The 22,442-nt window shown below is 38.7% G+C and overlaps 3 protein-coding genes across 4 annotated transcripts; 1 reads left to right on the top strand and 2 right to left on the bottom strand.

Moving 5' to 3' along the window:
- Positions 1-3,413: 3,413 nt before the first annotated feature.
- LOC306903610 (otoraplin-like) lies at positions 3,414-5,132 on the bottom strand. Its single transcript, XM_079472916.1, has 4 exons — positions 4,911-5,132; positions 4,398-4,537; positions 4,178-4,288; positions 3,414-4,095 (listed from the first exon to the last, which is right to left on the bottom strand). The coding sequence occupies exons 1-4, from the start codon at positions 5,032-5,034 to the stop codon at positions 4,072-4,074; spliced, it is 399 nt and encodes a 132-aa protein (XP_079329042.1). The 5' UTR covers positions 5,035-5,132; the 3' UTR covers positions 3,414-4,071.
- Positions 5,133-6,163: 1,031 nt separating this feature from the next.
- Positions 6,164-16,570, top strand: gtpbp2a (GTP binding protein 2a). Its single transcript, XM_079472884.1, has 12 exons — positions 6,164-6,583; positions 7,651-7,677; positions 8,615-8,799; positions 9,027-9,135; positions 9,527-9,724; positions 10,199-10,373; positions 12,203-12,422; positions 12,525-12,660; positions 12,765-12,823; positions 12,906-13,077; positions 13,179-13,343; positions 13,901-16,570. The coding sequence occupies exons 1-12, from the start codon at positions 6,398-6,400 to the stop codon at positions 14,063-14,065; spliced, it is 1,797 nt and encodes a 598-aa protein (XP_079329010.1). The 5' UTR covers positions 6,164-6,397; the 3' UTR covers positions 14,066-16,570.
- Positions 16,571-16,976: 406 nt separating this feature from the next.
- Positions 16,977-22,216, bottom strand: polh (polymerase (DNA directed), eta). 2 transcript variants are annotated; one of them, XM_079472882.1, is made up of 10 exons: positions 21,942-22,216; positions 21,598-21,732; positions 20,814-21,043; positions 20,511-20,683; positions 20,266-20,369; positions 20,070-20,189; positions 19,813-19,936; positions 19,668-19,733; positions 18,679-18,851; positions 16,977-17,839 (listed from the first exon to the last, which is right to left on the bottom strand). In XM_079472882.1, exons 1-10 carry the CDS (start codon positions 22,076-22,078, stop codon positions 17,074-17,076), a joined length of 2,028 nt encoding a protein of 675 aa, XP_079329008.1. In that variant the 5' UTR covers positions 22,079-22,216; the 3' UTR covers positions 16,977-17,073. The 2 variants fall into 2 exon arrangements, with proteins under 2 accessions (XP_079329008.1, XP_079329009.1); XM_079472883.1 differs by having other exon boundaries at positions 20,511-20,680; positions 21,942-22,157.
- Positions 22,217-22,442: the final 226 nt, after the last annotated feature.

Here is a 22,442-nt window from a genome sequence, read left to right as displayed (position 1 = left end):
GAGTCCCCAGTCGGAGCACTTTCCAGCACCCCTCCCAGAGACTCCAAGAAGGTCGGGTACTCTGCACTGCCGTTCGGCCCGTAAGCACAAACAACAGTGAGAGACCTATCCCCGACCCGTAGGCGCAGGGAGACGACCCTCTCGTTCACCGGGGTAAACTCCAACACATGGCGGGAGAGCTGGGGGGCTATAAGCAAACCCACACCAGCCCGCCGCCTCACACCATGGGCAACTCCAGAGGGGTGAAGTGTCCATCCTCTTTCAAGGAGTGTGGTTCCAGAGCCCAAACCATGCGTAGAGGTGATCCCGACTATCTCTAGTCGGAACCTCTCAACCTCACGCACCATCTCAGGCTCCTTCCCCGCCAGCGAGGTGACATTCCACGTCCCTAGAGCTAGTTTCCGTGTCCAAGGATCGGGTTGTCGAGGCCCTCCCCTCCGACTGCCGCCCGATCCACTATGCACCGACCCCCTATGGTCCCTCCCGCACGTGGTGAGCCCACGGGAAGAATTCATGAAATCAAAAATATAATTAATAATCTTAACAAAACTAAACAAAAAATTTGCCCTAATGTTAAATGTAAATACAGAAATATTTCGGTTACTTTGTACAAATGTAGCAAAAAAGTAGTATCTCATAGCAAGTCCTACACCAATGGTAAAGTTGTAATTTGCCAAAGAGCAAATCCTTGCAAGCAAGAAAAAAACAATACTGTTCTCTCCAAATGGGTTTCCTGCTATTACCAGGTGGTGTGAGGATCCATGTAGGCAAAGTGAAAATTATTTTTATAGTGCTAAAGTAGATATGTATTTATGGCAAAAAGAGAACAGGAGCTGCGCCTGTTGGCCTTAGGGGTCCTAGGCAGTACAAGGATGAGTATCAGGGTGAGTTGGAGCTGGCTCTGTTGGTCATTGAGTTTTGAAGCACTAAAATTACAGTTTAAGGTTCTTTGAGTACACAACAGGATAGGCACCTTACATTTTTACTGTGTAGGATATAACTCAGCAGAAGCTTTTATAAGTGACTTACAAAATAAAGGAAATATTGAAGCGATACATCTCAAAGAAGCAACGATAATACAAGAAGTGCTATTCATTTACTAGGTGTTTAAGATAAAAAAGTCAGGATTGACATTCTGTCTCCTAACAATAACAAAACATAAGATGAAATGATGAAAATGTAATACATTTTAATTTAATATTTATCAACTGTTTGTTACTTGGATCTTTGTAACCGGGTTGACAGCTTAATATGGTCTCCTAATAACACCTACAACAAAACATAAGATGAAACATTTTAAAACCTAGTCTCATACTAACAGCTTTGATCATTCTTAAAAATGATGATGATAATGTCATTATTTCATTGCTTTTATGTATATATTGCAAAATCTATAAGGTATAACACATAATTCCTACTAAAATCTAAAAATGTGTGAAATAATGGGACAAAGTACCAGTTTTGATGCGTAAGTGCCAATAGCCATTCAGTCAGCCGTTGACACACACAACTCGCATATCAAACAGTCCTAACAGAATAAACAATAGAATCAGTCCTCCGACATCATAAAACAAGGTGATAGAATACTGAGTAAGGGATATTAAGGGAATAGGCCAGTTAATGACTTGTGTGCCAGAGTTTTATCAAATCTAGTTAGAAATTACAGTGAAATATGACTTCAGGCAGATTAGGAAAGTGTGAATAATCATGTGCCCTGAAAAGACTTCAGCAGCCCCCCAGCATGAATGATGCATGGAGAAGGGTTGAAAATGTCTTTGTTAATCAACATGGCGGGCAATGTGATGATCCGATGCACTCCTGCAGGTCTCTTAAATGAACCAGGAAATATATAACCACCCCAGCAGGCAGACTATGCTTCTGCATTAATCTGTGTGTGTGGTAAAAAAACAAGGGGCCGGTGAGTCATATTGAGATATTGCTCGACACGATAAAATCAACTAAAATCTTTTTACTATTACAAGACGTCACCGAGCCACATAATTTCTGTCTGTAGTTTCAGCTGCATTTAATGAAAGGAGGCAATAAAAAGACAGTTAAGTGTTTATTTGCCAGATGGAAAACCAGATCATCTCCTTTTTATTCGCCATTATTCGAGTTATTGTTTTGAAATGGTTTCTATTAATATTTATTGTAGTAGTACACTGTGCACAGAATTGTTCTTTGGCTCCATCCGATTTTAAATTTACATAGAAATGTATAGACTATTTTACAATGACGATTCCCAAGCTTTATAAAGCACAGAAATCCTTAAAAGTATATAATTCTGATCACATAAAGTTACTTAAGTATTGAAAAATCATGATTTTTTCAATTCTATGAAATGTTTTATCAACGACTTTCTTCAAGTCTAATCTCTTTACATTAATCTTGATTAAATCGTTATCCACTAATTACAAAGGATTAAAAAGTAATAATTCTTTGACAAAATAATTTGGTGCCATACCTTGATAAGACCTTGCTATAGCTTTGATATATTCAGCTGCTTTTATTCATCCCTGGGAATAATATGAACGTCTACAAGGTTAACATGAAGGGGTGTTGTTGACGGATGGAGCATTAACGTATCTCTCCAGCCCTTACACCCTTTTTCACAGTTTATTAAAATTAGGCAAGCGTGGACAAATACAGCAAGACAATGGATACCTAAATAAACCACACATTGCTTCCGGCAGTTAACTCCAAAATGTGAATTGGCCGCTCTTCTCAAAAGTGAATTGAGACAATTGCCATCAAGCTCCCCATATGACTTATGGCAAAGTCTTACTTTGTAAAATCCCTGTTCAAATATTTCCTCACTATATGGCATGCAGAAACTATTTATGATTACTTTTACTTTTGCAGATCGTTCTTGTAAAATGTCCAAACGCTCATAAAACGCCAAATTTAGGAAAAGGACTGCAAATTTACAGGAAAACAGGGCAAGTGTAAAAACTGTTGTTTTATGGAGTGTTTCTGGACCCTAGCTGCCAGAAAAATTATGTTTTTTACTTGATTTTCTTACAATGTCCAAATGCCCACTATTTAAAAAAATAAAGGAAAGTATCTGAATGGTTCACTGCTTCGGCCAAGATTTACATTCAGTAAATGGGAGTGTGTTGGACACTTACTGTATGTGGACACTAAATGTTGAACTGTGACAGCAGAAAAGTTAACCAGAGACCATAAAAACATTGTTTGTGCATGTTTAGTGTTCCATGTTCTGTTTCCTGGGGACTTCTATTTTGTATTTCGATCTCCTGTTTCTTAATATATCTTAATATGCAAATTAGAACATTTTCACCCAATCAATGTTTTCTTAGCTTGGATGAAACTAAAAGCATGTGTGTTTAAAACAACATAGAGTAATGGCAGATTTTCTTATAACCATATAGTCCATTAAAAAAGGCAATTTTCAATCTTTCACAGCATTCTTGTCTTTGTTTATTTATGGACAAATTATATTCCACATACAAAACAAAGTTATTGTGTATTACATTGCGGTAAATAAATGAATGGCTTGACTGGAAAACAACAGACATTGAAGACAGAAAATAGAATTTGGTAATATTTATTACCACTACACATTCACTATTGGTAAAAATAAAAGAGAGAGATAGAATACTCTTCAAGCTAATTACCATCAATGCACTGTTATTAATCTCTATAGTCACAAGAATTGGTGATTAACTAAAATAAAAATGAATAAGACATTAAAAGGGTTTTAATGCACACCTTCCAGCCAATCAGAACCAAGTATTCAAACAGACCATGGTATAAGGATATTTTTATCTTTATTTATATTTATATCTAATTTTACATGGATTTGTTACGGTATATGTCTGTCAATCCAGTTGACAGTGTAAAGTAACCATTACATAAATGTGGGTCCACTTGACCTGCAAACATTGGCTGAATCCCATGAACACCAAGGATTAAACATTACATAGCATAGTCATTTTTATATCCGTCTGAGACAGATAAAGTATAGAATACAATTCGGAGGAGGAATAACAAATGCATGATGACATATTCACTAAATAAAGCAACAGAGAATATTAAAGGTTGCTGTCTTTAAGCACAGAAGAAGTCCATGTCCTAGAAACACAGAGAAAAGAAATAAAAGAAAATTAATCAATTTTCACGACATTTTAATAACGTTATTGTACAGAGCACTTACTGTTGTTGGGATCTCAACAGTTTTTTCCTGAAATATGTGTGTCTCATTCACATAGTTACTGGGAAAATATCCAATGACACCCATCTGGTCAACATAACGATCACTATAAACCTACAAGAGAAACGCTGACATGATTTCTGTTTCTTAATGTTCAGCTGAGAAACCAATCTTAACTTTCTGATTATTGGTTTAAAGAAAAATCATTTATGCAGACACTAACACTTCCAGACCACAAGACTCCAGCTCCCTCTACAGGTTTGAGTTTAGAATACACATAGATCATCTGGCCTCTTCTCAGGTTTATGTATCTGCAGTCTGAAGCGATATAGTCATCAAGAGCTTTGGCCATTGAAATCACATCTAAATGACACATACATGACCATATTGTAATAAATAAGCATTTAGTCAAAGTTATCAAAGAAAAACATTTGTTTCAAATAGGAAAAACAATCACAAACTATGAAAAGCTATTGTCACGTTTTATTTAGACAGGCCTGTCTGAGAAATCTAAATTTGTAGGTGTTTAAAACTAGAAAACCAGTGTGATAAAACACATCAATTGCACTTGCAATCTCAGCCATATTATCAATGACCGTGACAGCTGTCTCACAATTCCATTTACTATTACCACAATACTGCCTTGTGTAGTATAATGTATAAACTCATTCTGTTTGCATACTTAGGTATTCTACCTAAAATAAATACAGAAACGTCAATCATAGAGTAAACTCACATGAACAATCCTTGTCGGCACAAATCTTTTTGTTTGCCAGTTTCTCCATGATAACAGCATTTGCCGTTTGACATAAACATACAAAACAGATCAAAAAGAAAAACAAGCCACTTGATTTGTCCATTTTTGACGGATGGTGAACGAGAAATCACTTCTTACTTCTACATTCCCCAGTGTGCTCTTCTATTTAGAGGAATCAGTCCAGCTGCACATTCCAACCACAGGGAAAAAACAGTTATTTTCGGCTATTTGACTCGGTTTCCTGGATAACACTTGCCAGTGAAATACTTTCTCTATATGACTGATGAAAGTCAAAGTCTAGTCTTGTTTGGTTTGGTTTGTAATAAACCCCTTGGTAAAACATTTATCATGATTAAATGATTAATTTCCAATTGCAAACAAGCAGTTATTAATAGTTATTAAGTATATTATCATGTTATGATAATTATGCATGCCATAGATTAAATGTCTTGCAATTATTTCCAGTCATTTAGTTTGTATCAAACAGATGCATTTCATGCACTCTATTACAAATAAAGCAGATATACAAATGAGATAACTAAAAATCATGTTTTTTATTGTGCATTCCAATTAATATCAATCTTATTACCGTTGGTTTGTTTTCATTTAAGCCATAATAGCTCAAGAAAATGAAGAAAATAAAACACAATAAACCATTTTTACAAACAGAGCTTGGAACCAAACTCTTCCAATCTATCCAGACATTTATTATTATAAATGTATATATCAAACTATAAAAGAAAGAAGCAGAAATAATTCAAATAAAAAAGGAAACCATAAAATATATTTTACTTTTTTACGAATTTGTATGGTATTTCATAAAGTATTAAAGAAAAAGTTATTGTTAATTATTGTGTCTTACATAACAAAGCTGACGCAAAACAAGTGCAATGGTTTTCTTCAGTCATGTTGTCATGTAACATTACACAGCGATTGCAACAGGCCTGAAAGATGAATATTCATCAATAGTGACAATGACAACACTTCCGTTTTCCACTAACAGAAAGTGTAAGCCACTGTTGTCGGATTCACAAAAAAATAGTTTTTGCACAAATGTTAGACATATGATCATTTTACATCGTAGTCTCTATAATATACAATACACATTTGTTTGAATGATTTGTGTGTGTGTGTGTGTGAATATTTAAAAAGAGGGATTAGTTCTGGTCCACACTCCAACACAGTAGGTGGCGATAAAGCGCCCTTAATGCAAGTGCTACCCACCGTAAACCAAAGAAGAAGAAGAAGAAGAAGTAGACGCACTTCTGCAAACTTAAACCGGATGTTGAGTTGTTTTCGTTTTGAGCGGGTTGGGGGGGTTGAGCCCTGCCGGCTCGAGCTTATAGACACTGTTCCTCTTCTCTTCGCTCTATTTTTATATGACCTCATCATGAACGCCGTGGAGTGAATGGCGTTGTACGTTCGTTTATCAGTCGGTCTTTTATCATTTCACGGTTTGAAGCGGAATGGATACGCGGGTAGCGGATCTATTCGGGAGCCTTTCCACACAAAGGTCCGGCTCTCAGGGAGCAGCTCATGGGGCTGCGGGGACTGCCAGCAGAAAATCCACGAAAAATGGTAAAAAGTGCAGAAACCGCTCTGCCCGGTATCCCAAAACGAGCTATAACCAGCCGCCTTATCTGCCTCCAGAGGTGAGTCGAACTAAATACAACCCTTCCTTATCTGGACAATACATCGACTTTTATTTGAGTTAAAAAACACATTTGTTTATTGGTTTGTCATCTGTGTTTCTGCTTCAAGCGGATGTGTTCGTTTATATAGATACTTTCTGCCCATACGGTTCTTGGGAAATCTTTTTAAATATATATGTAATGTTTGTTTTTAATCCTGTGATGTGACAGATGTTTTATAAAATGCACACGTGTACGTTGCTCCGTCGCAGTGCTGACGCTGTTTGAATTGTCTTTACTATTGTCAGGACTTTTATTGACTTTTTTGGTGGGCTGGTCGTTGCTATGCGTGTTTGTTTATGTCACAATTTGACACAAGACAACAGCTGTGTTTGTAAACATGTGAAATGAAGGCGGGGAGAGATGACTGAATGCCTGATTCATTTATATCTTTACCGTCATTTAAACGGTTGTGTGAGTTGAAGGCATGGGCCGGTATGACATTGCGACGTGCCACGGTTTCATCACAATTATATTTGTTATTTTCATGTCTTTGAATACAAACAACACCTTTTCAATTGGACACAAATACATTTTATTTTTACCCAACATTCATAGAGCACATACTTTATGTCAATATATTGTAGCATATATATTGTTGGGCCTAAACATCAAACATTGCATTACATGACATCATTATTTATTTTGTGTAAACACAGCTCATACCTTAGAAATGGTTTCACAGAACATCTTTGGGTCTTGAAACCTTGACTCTCGGTACACCTTGAAACCGATATTTGGCCCATGCCTAGTGAGTTGTCATTGTTTTGCTGGTCCTGTCAAACTAGTAAAACTACATTTACTTTATCTGACTTCGTTTCGATTAAATCAATGAAATGTGTGAAATGCTCCATTACGTGTGTGGTGATGTCAAATGACAAGATGGTTTTAAATGTCCGATCAGATTCACTGACTGTGTTTTTCTTCTGTTCTGATAGAAGCAAAAGTCTTTGTGCCTGTGAATAATACTGAGCTGTGTGGCTATTGAGCTCTGTTCACTAACAACTCTGTTCTTTCTTTTGTTTCAGGTTGAAGAGGGAAACATTGAATACAAGGTGGAGTTAACATCTTTATATGCCATTTGCTTCAACAGTGCTATGGGCTCTATGCATACGTTACTTTCGCGTTTCATGGTGAGAACCCTTGGCAGTTTCCGGTTGGGGAGACTTAAAGCAGAAAGAAATGCGAAAAATAGTTCAGTTTAGCAGATGCAGTGCTCTTCTACCATATTTAAAAGGATACTTTCATAAGTTTAAATGCCGTTGTAACATTCAAATACGGTAGAATGCCACTTCTATATACCACAGCGGTGTGCCACAGTGTACAGCATCTGCTAAATTGAACTATTTTCTCAGTTTCCGATTTCTCTCTGCTTTAAGTCTCCATAACGGGAAACAGCCAAGGGTTCGCATGCATAGAGCCCTTTCAATTTTATTTTATAAATAATCCTTAAATGATAAATCTGGACACATCTTTTTCATGTTTGTAAATCATCTTAAATACAAAAACCGTTGAAAAAAACCCTAACTGAAACAAATGTAAGGTAACAAATGTCAACTTAACTCATTTTAAGCATCTAAGACTTCGATTCAATCGTTTTTAACCTTATTTATATTCGGACATCGACACTTCTTTATGGAGTAAATATAAAGCATAAAATATTCGACAAGAATCATTTATATACTGGATATTATTGTGGCCCCATTGCAGTCCCTTCTGTAAATGTACACACCATTAGATGAACAGAACTATTTATATCCCACAGCTGTTGTCCTTTTACATGAATTCATTTAGCCAACACTTACGCAGCGTACAAACACCCTTGTCATATTTGGCATGCAAACACAACAACAGTGGATTTAGCGAACATAGACTAGGCAGATCACAAGCACGCCCGTCATTATTAAAACCTCACAGTTGTACTGCTCGTGCTCCGATTTCAACGGATCAATCTGTGTTCTAAAGCTCCTTGTTTTATTTTTTGTGACCTAGCTAAAGCTGATAAACCCCACAGAGTACCGCTTTGAGCATCTGGCCACACAGATGAAATGGAGGTTACAGGAGGGCAGAGGAGAGGCTGTGTATCAGATTGGTGTGGAGGACAATGGGCTGCTGGTGGGCCTGTCAGACGAGGACATGGAATCCTCTCTCCGAACACTCCGCAGGATGGCTGAGAAGTATGAAAATCAATTGTACAGTGAACATAATTATCTAAAGAATTGTGATATTCATTTATTACTGGACCGTTATATTATACCAGCTGTATTATAAAATGATGCCTCCTAATATAAGAAACGAGCCTGTTCAAAGAGAATAATGAGAAGAGACAGATGCTGAACTCTTAACAGGCAGTTTAGATGATTGGATTGATATAATTTGTCATTTTGGATTGGTTTGTGTTCAGGGTGGGTGCTGACATCACAGTTCTCAGAGAGAGGGAGGTGGATTACGACTCCGATGAGCAACACAGAATAGCTGAAGTCCTCATTAGGAAAGTACCAGATGATCAACAGGTGAATCATTCAGATGCTTGGATAACACGTTCAACATGTCAAGTGTGTCATTTGTGTGTTATGTATTACATTATCTAAGTGTATGGTAGTCAAGGAAAGATCTAGAAAATATCTTATTGCAGCTTATACCGACCCAGAACCACCCACAGGAAGATCAGATCACAGTTTTCACTTTATATGTTGTTAAGAGGCAAGAGGATCAGATTATCCCATCACAATAGACCAAATTAATTCACAAACAGAAAAATCACATTTAGGCTACGAAACCTTTGTGCCTTTACCTTTGAACGCTGCATAATGTTGTTTTGTTGTCCAGTGTGCATTAGATGGTGGGAGTACCATCTGAGACTAAGCATATGTTGACTCAATCCTTTCTTCCATTCATTAACAGTTCTTGGATCTGCGGGTAGCTGTGCTGGGTAATGTGGACTCAGGAAAGTCAACTCTACTCGGTGTGCTTACACAAGGAGAGCTGGACAATGGCCGAGGTCGAGCAAGACTTAACCTGTTCAGACACCTTCATGAAATCCAGACGGGAAGAACTTCTAGTATCAGCATTGAGATTTTGGGCTTTGACAACAAAGGAGAGGTCAGTTATCCAAGCCTGCAGGGTAGCTTTTGTTACACTTGATGATATACTTTCTTTTACCCACTTTGTCCAGTAGAATAAATGCAAAGGTAACAAAACCGCTTTAAAATATATTACAGGAAAAGTCATACACTCGACCTCATGTCATGCAAAATGTTTATGAAAGATTTCTACAGCTGATAGAAAAAACTGTTTTATCTGTCACTTTATATATACTTAAACTAGAAGTGCATTTGAGAAATGTATACATATTTTATATACTGAAACCAAAACAAGAATATCTGTGTGCTTAATTCAGTGTCGATACCTTTAAATCACATCGGTTCTCAGTGCAACTGAGTTTTCATGCAACACGACTATTTGAAGTTCTTAAGAATGTTCATAACCAATTCTCATACAATATAAAGAGGTCTGGTATTTGGTGGCCCTTAGCATGCGATGACCTTTAACCTTAAATGTCTGATCTGACCACAGATCGTGAACTACAGCGATTCCCGAACAGCAGAGGAAATCTGTGAGAATGCCTCAAAAATGATCACCTTCATTGACCTGGCAGGCCACCACAAATACCTAAAGACCACCATCTTCGGCTTAACCAGCTACTGTCCAGACTTTGCCATGCTTGTCGTCAGTGCAAACACCGGCATTGGTGAGTTTGTATGGGATGCTTGGGATTGCATTTATGCCGTTCCGTTCGGAATAAAGAGAGATAATGAAAGTGCTACAAATCAACCTCATAAAGTTTAATTTGATCAGTTCATGTTTGGTATGGTGCAGTAAATCAGCTGTTTTCCTGGCCTTCTTGCCGTCATTCCTCATGTCTCCGACACCCTTAAATACCTGACGACTGCGCTTGTTGAGTGTTAGTGATCAGGTCAAGGACAGAGATGGTCCTGAATGAAACGATAGGGCTTAGAAACCCGAGACATGTCAGTCTAGTACAGACTGTTCATTACACGATCGAACTGTTAACTCTCCTGTTATGATTTTTCTGAAATAAGCGCAACATGCAGAAAGCTACAGATAAACTATTCAGAGTTTATAATATTGTGCTTTGATGATTATGTGGCGTTGTGTAGCAGTAATCATTTAAAAGACTGGTATTCTACATACTCCCAGCAGACCAGCTCAATGCATTTCAGCCTAAGAGATTTAGCAGAATGTTTCCTAAACTTTAGTGTTACGGAGGTGATTCTTCGTTGTGTTCCTGTAGCATATGCCTGCATGTCACTGTGTTATGTTTTGGTAGAGGAAAGCAGCGCCATAAATAGAATATATTTATGCGAATGGGTCACACACGTCTTTAAAGGGAAATGCGATATGCAAAACTCGACACCAGTCTGAATTATGCAAAAGTAAGGACGTCAAGGGGGAACACAGTGTCTGCTGCACTTTTCCAGCGACACAGAATCAGTGTTTTGTTTTTTCCATGCACAAATCCATGCAAACACAGACCCAGGCTGTCCACCAATCATTAACCTCAAATAATGGGTGGACTTTGGACGGACTGCAACGCTACACAGGCACATGTCAGCTGGACGTGACTGAATGTGTGAATCAGCTGATGTGGGAGGGGTGTGTGCGCACGGTGAAGCTCAGCACATTTGGCTGTCAAATGACCTGTCAAAGCTCATCACACACCGAAATAAGTAACCCTGGTCACATTGGGATCAGGTCTGTGCCAGGGCAAAGGAACCCCATGCTTTACCTTTAACCCAATACCTGTTTTGTTCAAACACACCCGTCTGTTTTTTTTAGATAGTCCAACATATCAGCCAATATTTGGCTTCTTATTCTAGAGTTCTTATAATTGTCTGAACAGAAACTAGGAGAAAGTTGTTACATTGAACAACACTTCTTGGCTCGATCAAATGATGTGTCTTGTTCAGTAACATCTATTCACTTAATGCATTGCTCAGTTTACATGTACAGTTTTCGCTTGCTCGTCATGTTTTGCTGGTAGAGCGCTGTATGTCATCCATGCTCCTGCATCCACGCTGTCTTTTGGGCCATTCACACGTTACGAGGCTATCGTGATTGTCTTGTTCATTTTCAAGAGGAAACATGTGGTTAGCCGCAAAGCGTGGACGGATTCGTTGGCACAAGCCGTGCTCGTGCACTCAAGATCCTGCCACTTCCAGGGGCACGGCTCGCTGCGTACCGTGCAAATGGCCATTATACAGCTCACAGACAAGAGCCATATTAGACACCTTAGCACCTGTCACTAACAAACTGTTGCAGCCAGACTTTTGACCATTGATGTTTGTAGTGAAACATCAGAATGTTTTTCAGAACATGTTTGTAGACTTTCCAGAAGTAACACGTCCCGAATACGTCCAGCATTGTGCATCAGATGGACCGTACTCAATCCTGATGACTGAAAATATTCCACATGAATCTGGTTTTCAGATGAGGTTTATAGAAGTTTGCTCACTGCATTTCTCCTTTTACAAAGCTGATCGTGCTCTCTTTTCTCAGCGGGTACAACACGAGAGCACTTGGGTCTGGCTATGGCATTGAAGGTGCCCATCTTCATCGTGGTGAGTAAAGTGGACCTGTGCACCAAGAGCACAGTGGAGCGTACGGTCCGACAACTCGAGCGCATTCTCAAACAGCCCGGCTGCAACAAGGTGCCCATGCTGGTAGCTACTACAGATGATGCTGTCACTGCCGCCCAGAAGTTTGCCCAGTCGCCCAGGTACATCTTTTAAACAGCTAGAAATCAAAGTTAACTCTGCCATCGCAAAAGAACAATTGCCGTAATGCTCGATTGATGGCATGTTTCGTTGTGATTTTGCAGCATCACGCCGATCTTCACCCTGTCTAGTGTGTCAGGCGAGAGTCTGGATTTGCTGAAGGTCTTTTTTAACATCCTACCTCCACTCAGCAACTGCAAGGAACGAGAAGAGCTCATGCAACAGCTCACAGAGTTTCAGGTACGGTTTTCTATTTTCATCGACATCCATCTCATTCTGCTTCTTTTGCGTTCAGTCATTTCAGCTGAATTGGTCCTGTATTTGTGTGCTTTGTGATCCTGTAGATTGATGAGATTTATACAGTTCCAGATGTTGGGACAGTAGTTGGTGGAACTCTTTCCAGGTACATCTTTCTCTTCATCTGCTCCATATGAACCGTAGTGAAAGCTGACGTTAGTTTTGTAATCACAATGGGTTCTGTGCAGCGGGATCTGCCGTGAAGGGGAACAGTTGGTTGTCGGACCCACAGATGATGGAAAGTTTCAGGAGCTGACAGTGTGCAGTATCCAGAGGAACCGCTCTGGCTGTAGGGTGCTCCGAGCCGGCCAGGCAGCTACGCTGGCATTGGGCGATTTTGACCGCTCTCTGTTACGAAAGGTTCGTCCACACCGTCACTATGAAGTAGCATTGATATTTATGGATTATTTAGATGAACCATAAGATTCTGAAATCTAAGTTTTCATTCTACTAAATTGCAGGGTATGGTGATGGTGAGTCCAGAGATGAACCCCACTATCTGCTGGAGGTTTGAGGCAGAGATCATTTTACTCTTTCATGCTAAAACCTTCCATAAGGGCTTCCAGGTGACTGTCCACGTGGGCAACATTAGGCAGACGGCAAGAGTTGAGGCTCTGCAAGGAAAGGTGAGTTTTCATTAGGGCTGTCAACATTAACGCGCTAATGCATGCGATAAATTAGTTTCAGTTTGACGGGTTAAAATATTTAATGCAGTTAATGCAGCAGCCGTTTATTTGGTCATCCTTTGTCTAGCGTTAAATTATATAATCACACTCTTATTCATTTGAACACATTGCTTTGACACGTTCAGTGTAGATAGACAGCTTCTCGTGGTTGGACGCGGCGCAACGTGATACTGTTGAATGGCTATAATTAATGTTAAAATAAAGAAGAAATAATCAGTTTAATGGAGACATAAATTACAGTACTAATATCAGAATGTTGGCTTTCATTTATAAAATGATGCTGTTGTTTCTACTTTTATGTGGAGATTAAATGTGAAATGATTCGAATGTAAAAGTATATTTAAAAACATTCATGTTATGTGCGATTCATCGTGATTCAAAATTGTGATTAATCAGATAATTTTTTTAATCTATTGACTAGTTATAATCTAGTTTTCCTTTTATGGTCAGCTAACATCTATACACGTATGTCTGCCTTCTCTTTAACCTTGCGTCAGGATGAGCTCCGCACCGGTGAGAAGGCCGTGGTACGATTCAGGTTCCTCAAACACCCAGAGTACTTGAAGGTGGGTGCCAAGCTGCTCTTCAGAGAGGGAGTTACCAAAGGCATCGGTCAGGTCACCAAACTACAGCCTGCGTCGCAGTACCAGCACAGCTCTTGATCCAACTTCACAGACTGAATAAACCCTGCTGTTTTCTCCTCACCTCATCTCCGCTCTTCACACTTTCTTGTTTTCCCTCTTCTATTTGTTCACGCTTTAGCTCACCTTTCTCAAGTCTCGAGACGGTCTCATGGATCTTCTTTCTGTCAAGCTACAAAGGGCTTGAACACCATTTAATTAATTGCCTTACACAGACAGGGATTTTTAAAGGTTGTTTCTTGTTAACTCACAGTTTGTCATTCAAACATTGGTAGCATACCGTAGCAAAAATACAAGATGTCAACTGAACATCTTTCTTTTCACATTCAAACAGCACTGCTCAACATTCACACAGTCAGATACAGTTTGTACGTGGGCAGAGTTTTAAAGTAGCTCTGAAGAATTCGTTTTTTATTGTAACCAAAGGACAGAGATCGTGAAATACAGCTGCCAAAGAGACAAAATTTGTTGCAGGTAGTTTGTTTTAAACGTTGACAGTTTTATAGCTGATGCCAATGAAGAATTGTTTTTTTCTTAAGGCAGCTAGTCGACAGAGTTTCATATGGTCACCTGACTTGTAAACTCTGCTCCACCAAATGCTAAAAACAATCTCCACACCACTGATGTCTTTTATTATGTTTTGTAAAGAGGTCTTTTATTGACGTGGTATTGTCAGGCTCTAACAGTGTTGCTGCTTTCAAACTCTGATATACACCAGTAATGCTCTGTCTTACCACCAAGTGTTCTTTCAGTGTTGCTGCTTTAGAAGATATTAGAGGTATCATGTGTGTGGTTTTCTCAAGTGCTTTAATAGCTCAGGAAACATGTAGTTCTTGTAGAATGCATTCCATGTCAACCAATACACTCAGAATCAGACTACTCAACTGCACAACTCTTCGGGGTGAGGAGACTCTTCTTTCATTCAAACGTGTATCGCTATTGCCTTTTGACAAATTATGCAAAGGACTCTTATTTCTGCTCTGTTGCCTTATGCTTTTGAGCTTTAAGCTGTTTCTGCTTTAGGTTACTGGTTTTTTATTCTATTGCAGAGACTGTATCTTTTGTTTTTCAAACAAAAGTTGGTGCTACACTTTTTGATTCAAACATTTTAAAACGTTAATGTTAAAAGGGCTTGATAGATTTGTTAGCTAGTAACACCAACATTTTCTTACCTAGTACCGCCTTATAACCATTGCATGCATGTTTGTCACTTTGCACATGTTGTGTCTTTGTGAGTAATATTCAGGTTTCTATTGTCACTGCTCCTGTGCAATTTTAGAAAAAGATAAAACTATTTGAACCAAAAAGATTATGTATTTAAACATGTAATAGAAAAGGCACGTGGATAAAATTTTAACTTAAATTTGGAATAATTTCTATTCCTTTAATTTCTGATTTGCATATTTAATATTGTGTCACTCTTCTGCTTTCATAGGCAAGATGTTTTTCAATCCTATTTTTAAATGTTTTAGCCTTACTTTTTGGTGCATTAGAGTATTTATGTACAAGTTTGTTTGTATATTATGATGTACATAAATGGAAAAAATATATATGATGAAAAAGTTATAGTGTAGATTTGATGATTTAATGTTGTTTTGATTCATTACCTTGGCAAACCAGATGTCTTTAACTCGTTTGAATCATAATGATGTCATCTGTAAAATGATGCAAGGCACAGAGATCATGCGAATGTTTTTTGCTCCCATACTGTACTAAAGAAGCACTGTTTTGTTGGAATCATTTTAGAGAAGATACTGATCAATACACAGCTCAAAAAGGCCTTTGTTATTTACAAAATATCTATTTAGGTCATTTAAAGAAGATTTCTTATTTTTTGTCAAGAGGTCTGTCATGCCATGAACTTATGATTTTTAAGGAGCTCTAACACACTAGATAGTTGCATGAGAAATGACAATACAGAGCTACAGGAAGTGAAATGGGTAAAGTGTCCCATCAATGAGAAGTGCGATAACATGTTACACTCCAGAAACTGCTTTGTTCAACATTTTCACTTTCTCTCAACCATTCAATGAAGGTTACATATGAGTTTGTATGTTGTATTCTGCCCTCTAGTGAAATGAAGTGAACAATACAATCAAGGAAGTCATATTTTGTTTCTTGAAACAAAAGTTATAAAAGACTCCTTAATATATATATTATCATTATGCTCATAGACTGTTTTGGGAGCAACAACAACCACAAACGTTATGTGGCCCAAATTTAACTTCTGAATAACACTCGCAAAAGACTGTTGAGTAGTTTTAATTAAATACAATATACATTATGATCAGACGTTAACTTTGGTGTGTATGTCCAATAATGTGGATGCATTTGCTTTTAAAGAAATGTCACCTGATAGGAAAATGTAAATTGTACATAATTATGGAATTTCTCACTGAAACATTACGTCCACCTCTTCAATTTCACATTGATTGAACTATAATATCAGCCAATCATAAACCAGCAACTGTAAAACTGTTTTACTAGTTAAATGTCTTGTTTGAATCATTTTGAATACATCACTTCAAAATCAAAAAGCACAAAAACAGATTTGATCTCTTTAAAACAAATGTAATTTGTATGTGTATTAAACATTGTGTCCTTCCCTGCCTATGATCATCATCAACACATACTTTGTATCAGCTGGACCCCAAAGAAACTCAAGCATGTCAAACATAAAGCAATTTAAAGAGCTTAAAAAACACAAGCGCAAGCAAAGACCTAGATTTAAAACACTGTAGTTCAACCCAGTGTCCTTTAAGACTTAAATGAGAAAACCTATGAACCCGTCTATAGAACTTGATCTGTAGTTTACCAGTTTCATCAACCAATCATGTCATTAACATTTTACAAGTGATGATGTAAAAATATTTTTTTAGGTTTCCTAAAACATCACACATTGAGTTGGCTGGAACAAAAGGCAGAATAGCTCTTACAACTTAAAAACGTGATATTTATTTCGATTAGCCACATAAAACACAACCCTGATCATATTAAAAGCATATTAAGAGGCACTCCGTCTGAATACACTACATCTTTCTGAAGAAGGAATCCAGCGTGCCAATGCCTCCTTGAGCTCTTGCTCTTTTGGCAACTGGTCCACCCTGATTCTTTGATCTGCTCTTCCCGTGGGATGTCTGAGGTGTTCTGGCTCCGACGTGGCTGTCGCCGGAGGTCGAGGAAGAGAGCGATTCTTGCAAATCCAGAGCAAAATGGTAGTCTGTGTGCTCAGGTACATCCCAGACCAACACCTTCTGTCCACAACGCTCACATGTGTGAAAATCCTCGCTGGATACAGCGGCGTCTGCGGTGCATGATGGGTAATCTGATGCGCTAGAGTCACTAGTACCACTGCAGGAGCTCTGTTCCGCCGTCTCAACATGACCCGAGTTTGTCTGATCTCGAGTCAGGATTAAAGTGCTGGCGTCAGACAGCTGATGGCTTTTCTCCAAGCTCTTTTTTTGGAAGAAGGATGCGATACCAGCACTCGGACCGCCTGTGTTTGTTTGAGGAGTAGCTGTGGATAGTTTTTCCAAAGAGGCAGGCGGAAAAAATTTAGGTTCATCTTTACAAGCTTCCTCCACTTGGATTTTTTTCTTTTTAGCTGACTCTATGACACCGGTAGCCTTGGGTGCGGGCTGTGTTTTGGGTATGGTGGGGGTCTGTGTAGAACCCAGAAAGGATTGTGTTGAAGGTGCATCACTGGAGAGGAAGTTTGTTATTGCTCCTGATGTGGATGATGGAGCATCACTGAATTTACTGGCTGACAGATGAAGACAAGTCAATGCAGGCGACCTGTGAAATTGGCAAAATATAAATAAATGACAGAGAACGTGTACATTTTAGACTTACAATGTCTTGTCACTCAATTCTTACTGCAAAGTTTGGTTTCAATCATGAATTTCACTATGATTTCAATATTTGTCATGAGTCAATATTCATGATTTTTACAAGTGAGAAACACATTTCCGAACAAGTAATAATGGTTTCTACTGAAAATATAATAGTCACGTCTGGTAGAGAAAAAGTGGAAACTGTTTCTAAAAACAAACACATGGATCGACTTTCTTTAAATAAACGAACGTTTTTTTGCAGGAGCCCAACAGTTCCGATTAATTCCAATTCGGCTAAATTGAATTTCTAATGGGAAAAATAGTGGCTTTTGTCTTTCTCTGCGATTTCATTGGATGTATAAAAACAAAATTTCATTTAGAAATGGCACTGACAGCAGACTGACAGTTGAAGGGGAGGAGTGAACGGATGCACCGCCCAAGCCGTCTAACATACGCTATTGAAGATGGAAAGTCATTACAGGACGGAATGGCATTTTAAGATTTAAACTAAAGATTATGAGGGCAAATTTAAAAAGAGAATGACCCACAAATAATAAACTGTTTACAATAAAGGCTACAATATTTCTTGAAAAAAAATGTGTTTGTCATTTGTAATTTCAATGGGACTTTAAAGCCATCAAAACCCTTGCTACAAAAAAAGAAAAGCTGTCCACTGTAATGACCACTCTGTGCATGAAAGGGTTAGTGATTTGCTGTGCCATCATTTACATGTTGAAAGATATTCCAGTCTGTCATTTGTAATAAATATAGATTCATGTGATATTGGCCAGCGGGACTCACCACGCTTCCTGGTGATTTCCTGCAGTATTAAGACTCTTGATGATAGCAAAACCGTCCACAGTGATTTTTGCTGCATCGTATCTTGCAAGAGCACAGCAGCGAGAAAAACTGTTGGGTCTTTTATCTCCGGCCTGCCGGACACCCACAGTGAGCTGTTTGGCCACTCTTCCGTTCTAAAGAGAAAACACAAAACCAGAATGCATCTCAGTGCAGAGTATGGAAAACCATTCAATAGTGTAGGGTATAATACTTTCCTTCACGTTAAAAGTAACCTCATCGCAACCTTGGAATAGCACAAACACTTTGCACAGTTATTGCCAATCCTTAATCTTATTCTTAATGTAGTTTTAATAATAGAATAAAACGGTAAGACTTAAATTCTTTTTATCCTTCATTCTTAATTTAGCCTTGTATATTTCATTGATTAAATATGATGTTACTTGAGAATGCGAGTATTTTTGGAACTCTGTTGTAAGAGAGCCTTCAACCACATAGTTTAGGCTAAATGCATCCGCGGGTACCAAAACCTGGAGACGAGCCCAGCGGCTAAATGATTACAGTTGTCCACATTGTATAGCTCGATAACCTCCGACATTATCAATACTGTTTCTGTAACAGAGAATTTTTCACCCTCCGAGGCTGTGAGATGGAAAAACTCACCCTCAGCAGTCAAGCCTTCATAAAAGTCCAAACTTATGACTAAAACGCGCACGTTAACTTTCCTGCTTAAATGTGTCTGCGGGTCGGTAGTAAGATGCGTTTTGGTCAATCTTTCTATCAAATAGACTAAATAAGTGCATACAATTTACAAATAAACCCGATTTCTATTTCTGCTCTGACCGCTGTAAGACACGCTGAACACACGCTGAACACTGCAAGTGTGTGTTAGAAATCTGAAATGAATCTGGACATCTAGCTTCAACTGTTAACCTATACATCAGAATTTAGAGTCTGAACTATCCGCTTTTTTAAAGCATTTGAAAGCTCACCATTTCTCTGTCTTTGTTCAGTCTTTCCTCTAATTCAAGAGCCAACTGATGAAGCCAATACTGCACCTAAACAAGAAGTGAAATAGATCAACTTAACAAGAGTGCAAAAAGACATTTTTGATGTCATCTCAGATTCACCAAGTACCTGTTCTTTCGTACCCAAACATGTTTTTCCTGCAAAGTTCTTACTGCAGCCAATGGATTTTGGGAGCTGTCGAGGTTTTACTGACTCAAACTCTATTCCTCTGCACAAGTCATACAGCCACGGCCTGATGATCAGATAAACATTCAGTAAAACAAGAAAAAATATCTGATTGCATGCGTTTTAAAAATGTCCATGTATGCATTTCCTTTTTAAATCCACCCATTTAACTATGGACAAGCTGTAATGTTGATATTCACCCTGTCTTCTCTCCAAAGTGCAGTTCCAGTTGGGATTTGGTGAACGGAGTGAGCTCTCCCATGTTCTGCACACCCAGAGTTTCAGCAATAGACGTTCCCAGTTTTCCTCCTAGATTACGACTGAGGAACACATCACGCAGTAGTGTTACTTTGAGAAGCAGGTCGAATTATGTCAGCGTTTCGAAAATCTACTTACATTTTACAGATGGGAAGTGAGCTGAACAGTAGGGGTACAGATCCGAGTGGCAGAACTGTTTGGCGGTTGGGTTTGTTCAAACCACATGCGAGTTTGGCCAACACCTATAAAAATAAATGGAAAAAAGCTTTCACGTTTACATTAATAAGACATGAAGTCAAGAAGTCAGACAATAACTTCAACTACAGTACCACAGCAAAAGAAACCTTATTAGCCGTTTTATGAACATCATCGACTATTCAAACCTTATTGTGTGAGATTCCAGCAGAGCAGCAAAATCCAGTGTGTTTCTCCACAGCGGCCCTCATCTCCCCCACTAAAAGAGCCCCCACTGCCAAATGCAGCTCCGCACCGTTCTTCTGAGACCCGCAGGACAGCGAGTCCAGCCACTGCTTCAGTCCCTTGGCGCGGTGTCCTTCTGTTCAAATAGACACGTTATCCCAGTGATTTAAAGACATCATCACATCACACTTGTATACTGTAGCAGTAATACTTATGACATCACGACAGTATTGTTTTCTTACTAGGGATTTGCTGTTTTTACACACCTTTATCTAACACTGCATTCTCACTGTGTGACTCGTGGTCGGTGTTTTGTGGAAAGCCTTGTATGTAGGTGCTTTTCAGATGATCAGGTTTAATGTCCTCGGCGGTCATATCTTTAAGCCTCTGCTGTACGCTTGCAGTGAGGTCCATGTACGCCTCATCAATACTCGCTCTCTCAATGACAGCAAAGCGTGACATCACCTCGATCACCTCCACGCTGGCCTCCCTATAACTGATACAAACGGAAAACCCAGTTACGTAACCTAGAACTATTCATTTTACTATTCAACAACCTGAAGACCTCATTTAATTCATCATGATCACGGTCAGAAAGAAGCCCTGTAAACTATTTCACCTAAAGCTAGAGAAATGTATGTCTGTTTTAAAGAGCGAAGCATTGAGCGAAGCATTGAATGAATCGAAGCGTTGAGCAAAGCTGGCCGCGCACTTACATTTAAAATCAAATAGGGGCTCGTAATACAGCAACACATTGTCGAGAAAGGGCAAACAGCATATATTCGCTCTTAAATATAGATGTATTGTATTGCGATTTTGTCAGATGATGGTGTGTTAATAAATCAGGCTTTTAGCAGCAGTTAAGACTGCTGGTGGCGTTCAGTTGTAAAATACAGTAATGTGACAGATCAAAGAGTAAAAAAAGACACATATCAAGTGCTAACACCAACACGACGTGATGACGTCACATATATGCTAATTGCTTAAATAGACTGCAGAAGTTAATCAAATTAAGTATGTGTATGGATGAGAGAAAAAATGGGCACGTACTGGGTAAGATCCGCCTTCCCATGTGACTCTCTGACCCGTGCCACCTGCAGATCAGGGCACAGCTTCTTGGCATCATCTGCCCACATGTTCCTGGTGACCCCATGAGCCCTGGCTTCATAACTCACTGCAATAATACTGATAACACAACACGTTTTATTCTTTGTATTGAATGTATGTATGTATGTATGTATGTATGTATGTATGTATGTATGTATGTATGTATGTATGTATGTATGTATGTATGTATGTATGTATGTATGTATGTATGTATGTATGTATGTATGTATGTATGTATGTATGTATAACACGACTACATCTAGGATTTTAAAAATGCTATTTCCCACCCTCCTCCTTTCCACGTCTTGTATTGAGCTACAACGCAGGGTTTGTTCTTCAGCTCGGGATTGATCCTCTGCTCCACTTGTACATAAAAGCAATCCATGTCCACCAGCGCGACCACCCTCTCCTTACCGAAGTCCATCACCAGAAAACCTCACTGTTGACTAAACTACAAAAGTTAGTGTCTCTTCCGCGGGCTGGTTGTCGTATGCTCTTCTTCCTTCTCCGCTGTATAGTGTTACTTAGACATCTGACTGTGAATACCGACATCTAGTGGACTTCTTCTTCTTCTTCTTTAGGGTTTTATTGGCGGTAAACAACAAAATGGTGTATTACCGCCACCAGCTGGTATGGAGTGTGGATCAAAATGACTTTTTTCCTGTTTTTTCTTATATCCTTTTCAACAAATGTGTTATTCTTAGATGTTATAATATAAAGCTATAACATTCATTTGCAGAATTGTTTTGTAAAATATCGCCTAATTTAAATAGCATTTAGATGTATTT

The sequence above is a fragment of the Barbatula barbatula genome (assembly GCF_947034865.1).
Source record: "Barbatula barbatula genome assembly, chromosome: 14".
NCBI lineage: Eukaryota > Metazoa > Chordata > Actinopteri > Cypriniformes > Nemacheilidae > Barbatula > Barbatula barbatula.
Note: the sequence above shows the minus strand (reverse complement) of the source record. Positions and strands in the feature narration are given on the sequence as shown.

Excerpts from the sequence above, each read along its gene's own strand:
- gtpbp2a (XM_079472884.1), top strand. The coding sequence starts at position 6,398 with ATGGATACGCGGGTAGCGGATCTATTCGGGAGCCTTTCCACACAAAGG. Across the intron at positions 7,678-8,614 it reads AGGGAAACATTGAATACAAG|CTAAAGCTGATAAACCCCAC; the intron begins GTGGAGTTAACA and ends TTTGTGACCTAG. Across the intron at positions 13,344-13,900 it reads TTGAGGCTCTGCAAGGAAAG|GATGAGCTCCGCACCGGTGA; the intron begins GTGAGTTTTCAT and ends ACCTTGCGTCAG.
- LOC306903610 (XM_079472916.1), bottom strand. The coding sequence starts at position 5,034 with ATGGACAAATCAAGTGGCTTGTTTTTCTTTTTGATCTGTTTTGTATGT. Across the intron at positions 4,538-4,910 it reads TGCCGACAAGGATTGTTCAT|ATGTGATTTCAATGGCCAAA; the intron begins GTGAGTTTACTC and ends TGTGTCATTTAG. Across the intron at positions 4,289-4,397 it reads GAGTCTTGTGGTCTGGAAGT|GTTTATAGTGATCGTTATGT; the intron begins GTTAGTGTCTGC and ends TTTCTCTTGTAG.
- polh (XM_079472882.1), bottom strand. The coding sequence starts at position 22,078 with ATGGACTTCGGTAAGGAGAGGGTGGTCGCGCTGGTGGACATGGATTGC. Across the intron at positions 21,733-21,941 it reads AAGACGTGGAAAGGAGGAGG|TATTATTGCAGTGAGTTATG; the intron begins GTGGGAAATAGC and ends TTGTGTTATCAG. Across the intron at positions 17,840-18,678 it reads GGAAATCACCAGGAAGCGTG|GTCGCCTGCATTGACTTGTC; the intron begins GTGAGTCCCGCT and ends CCAATTTCACAG.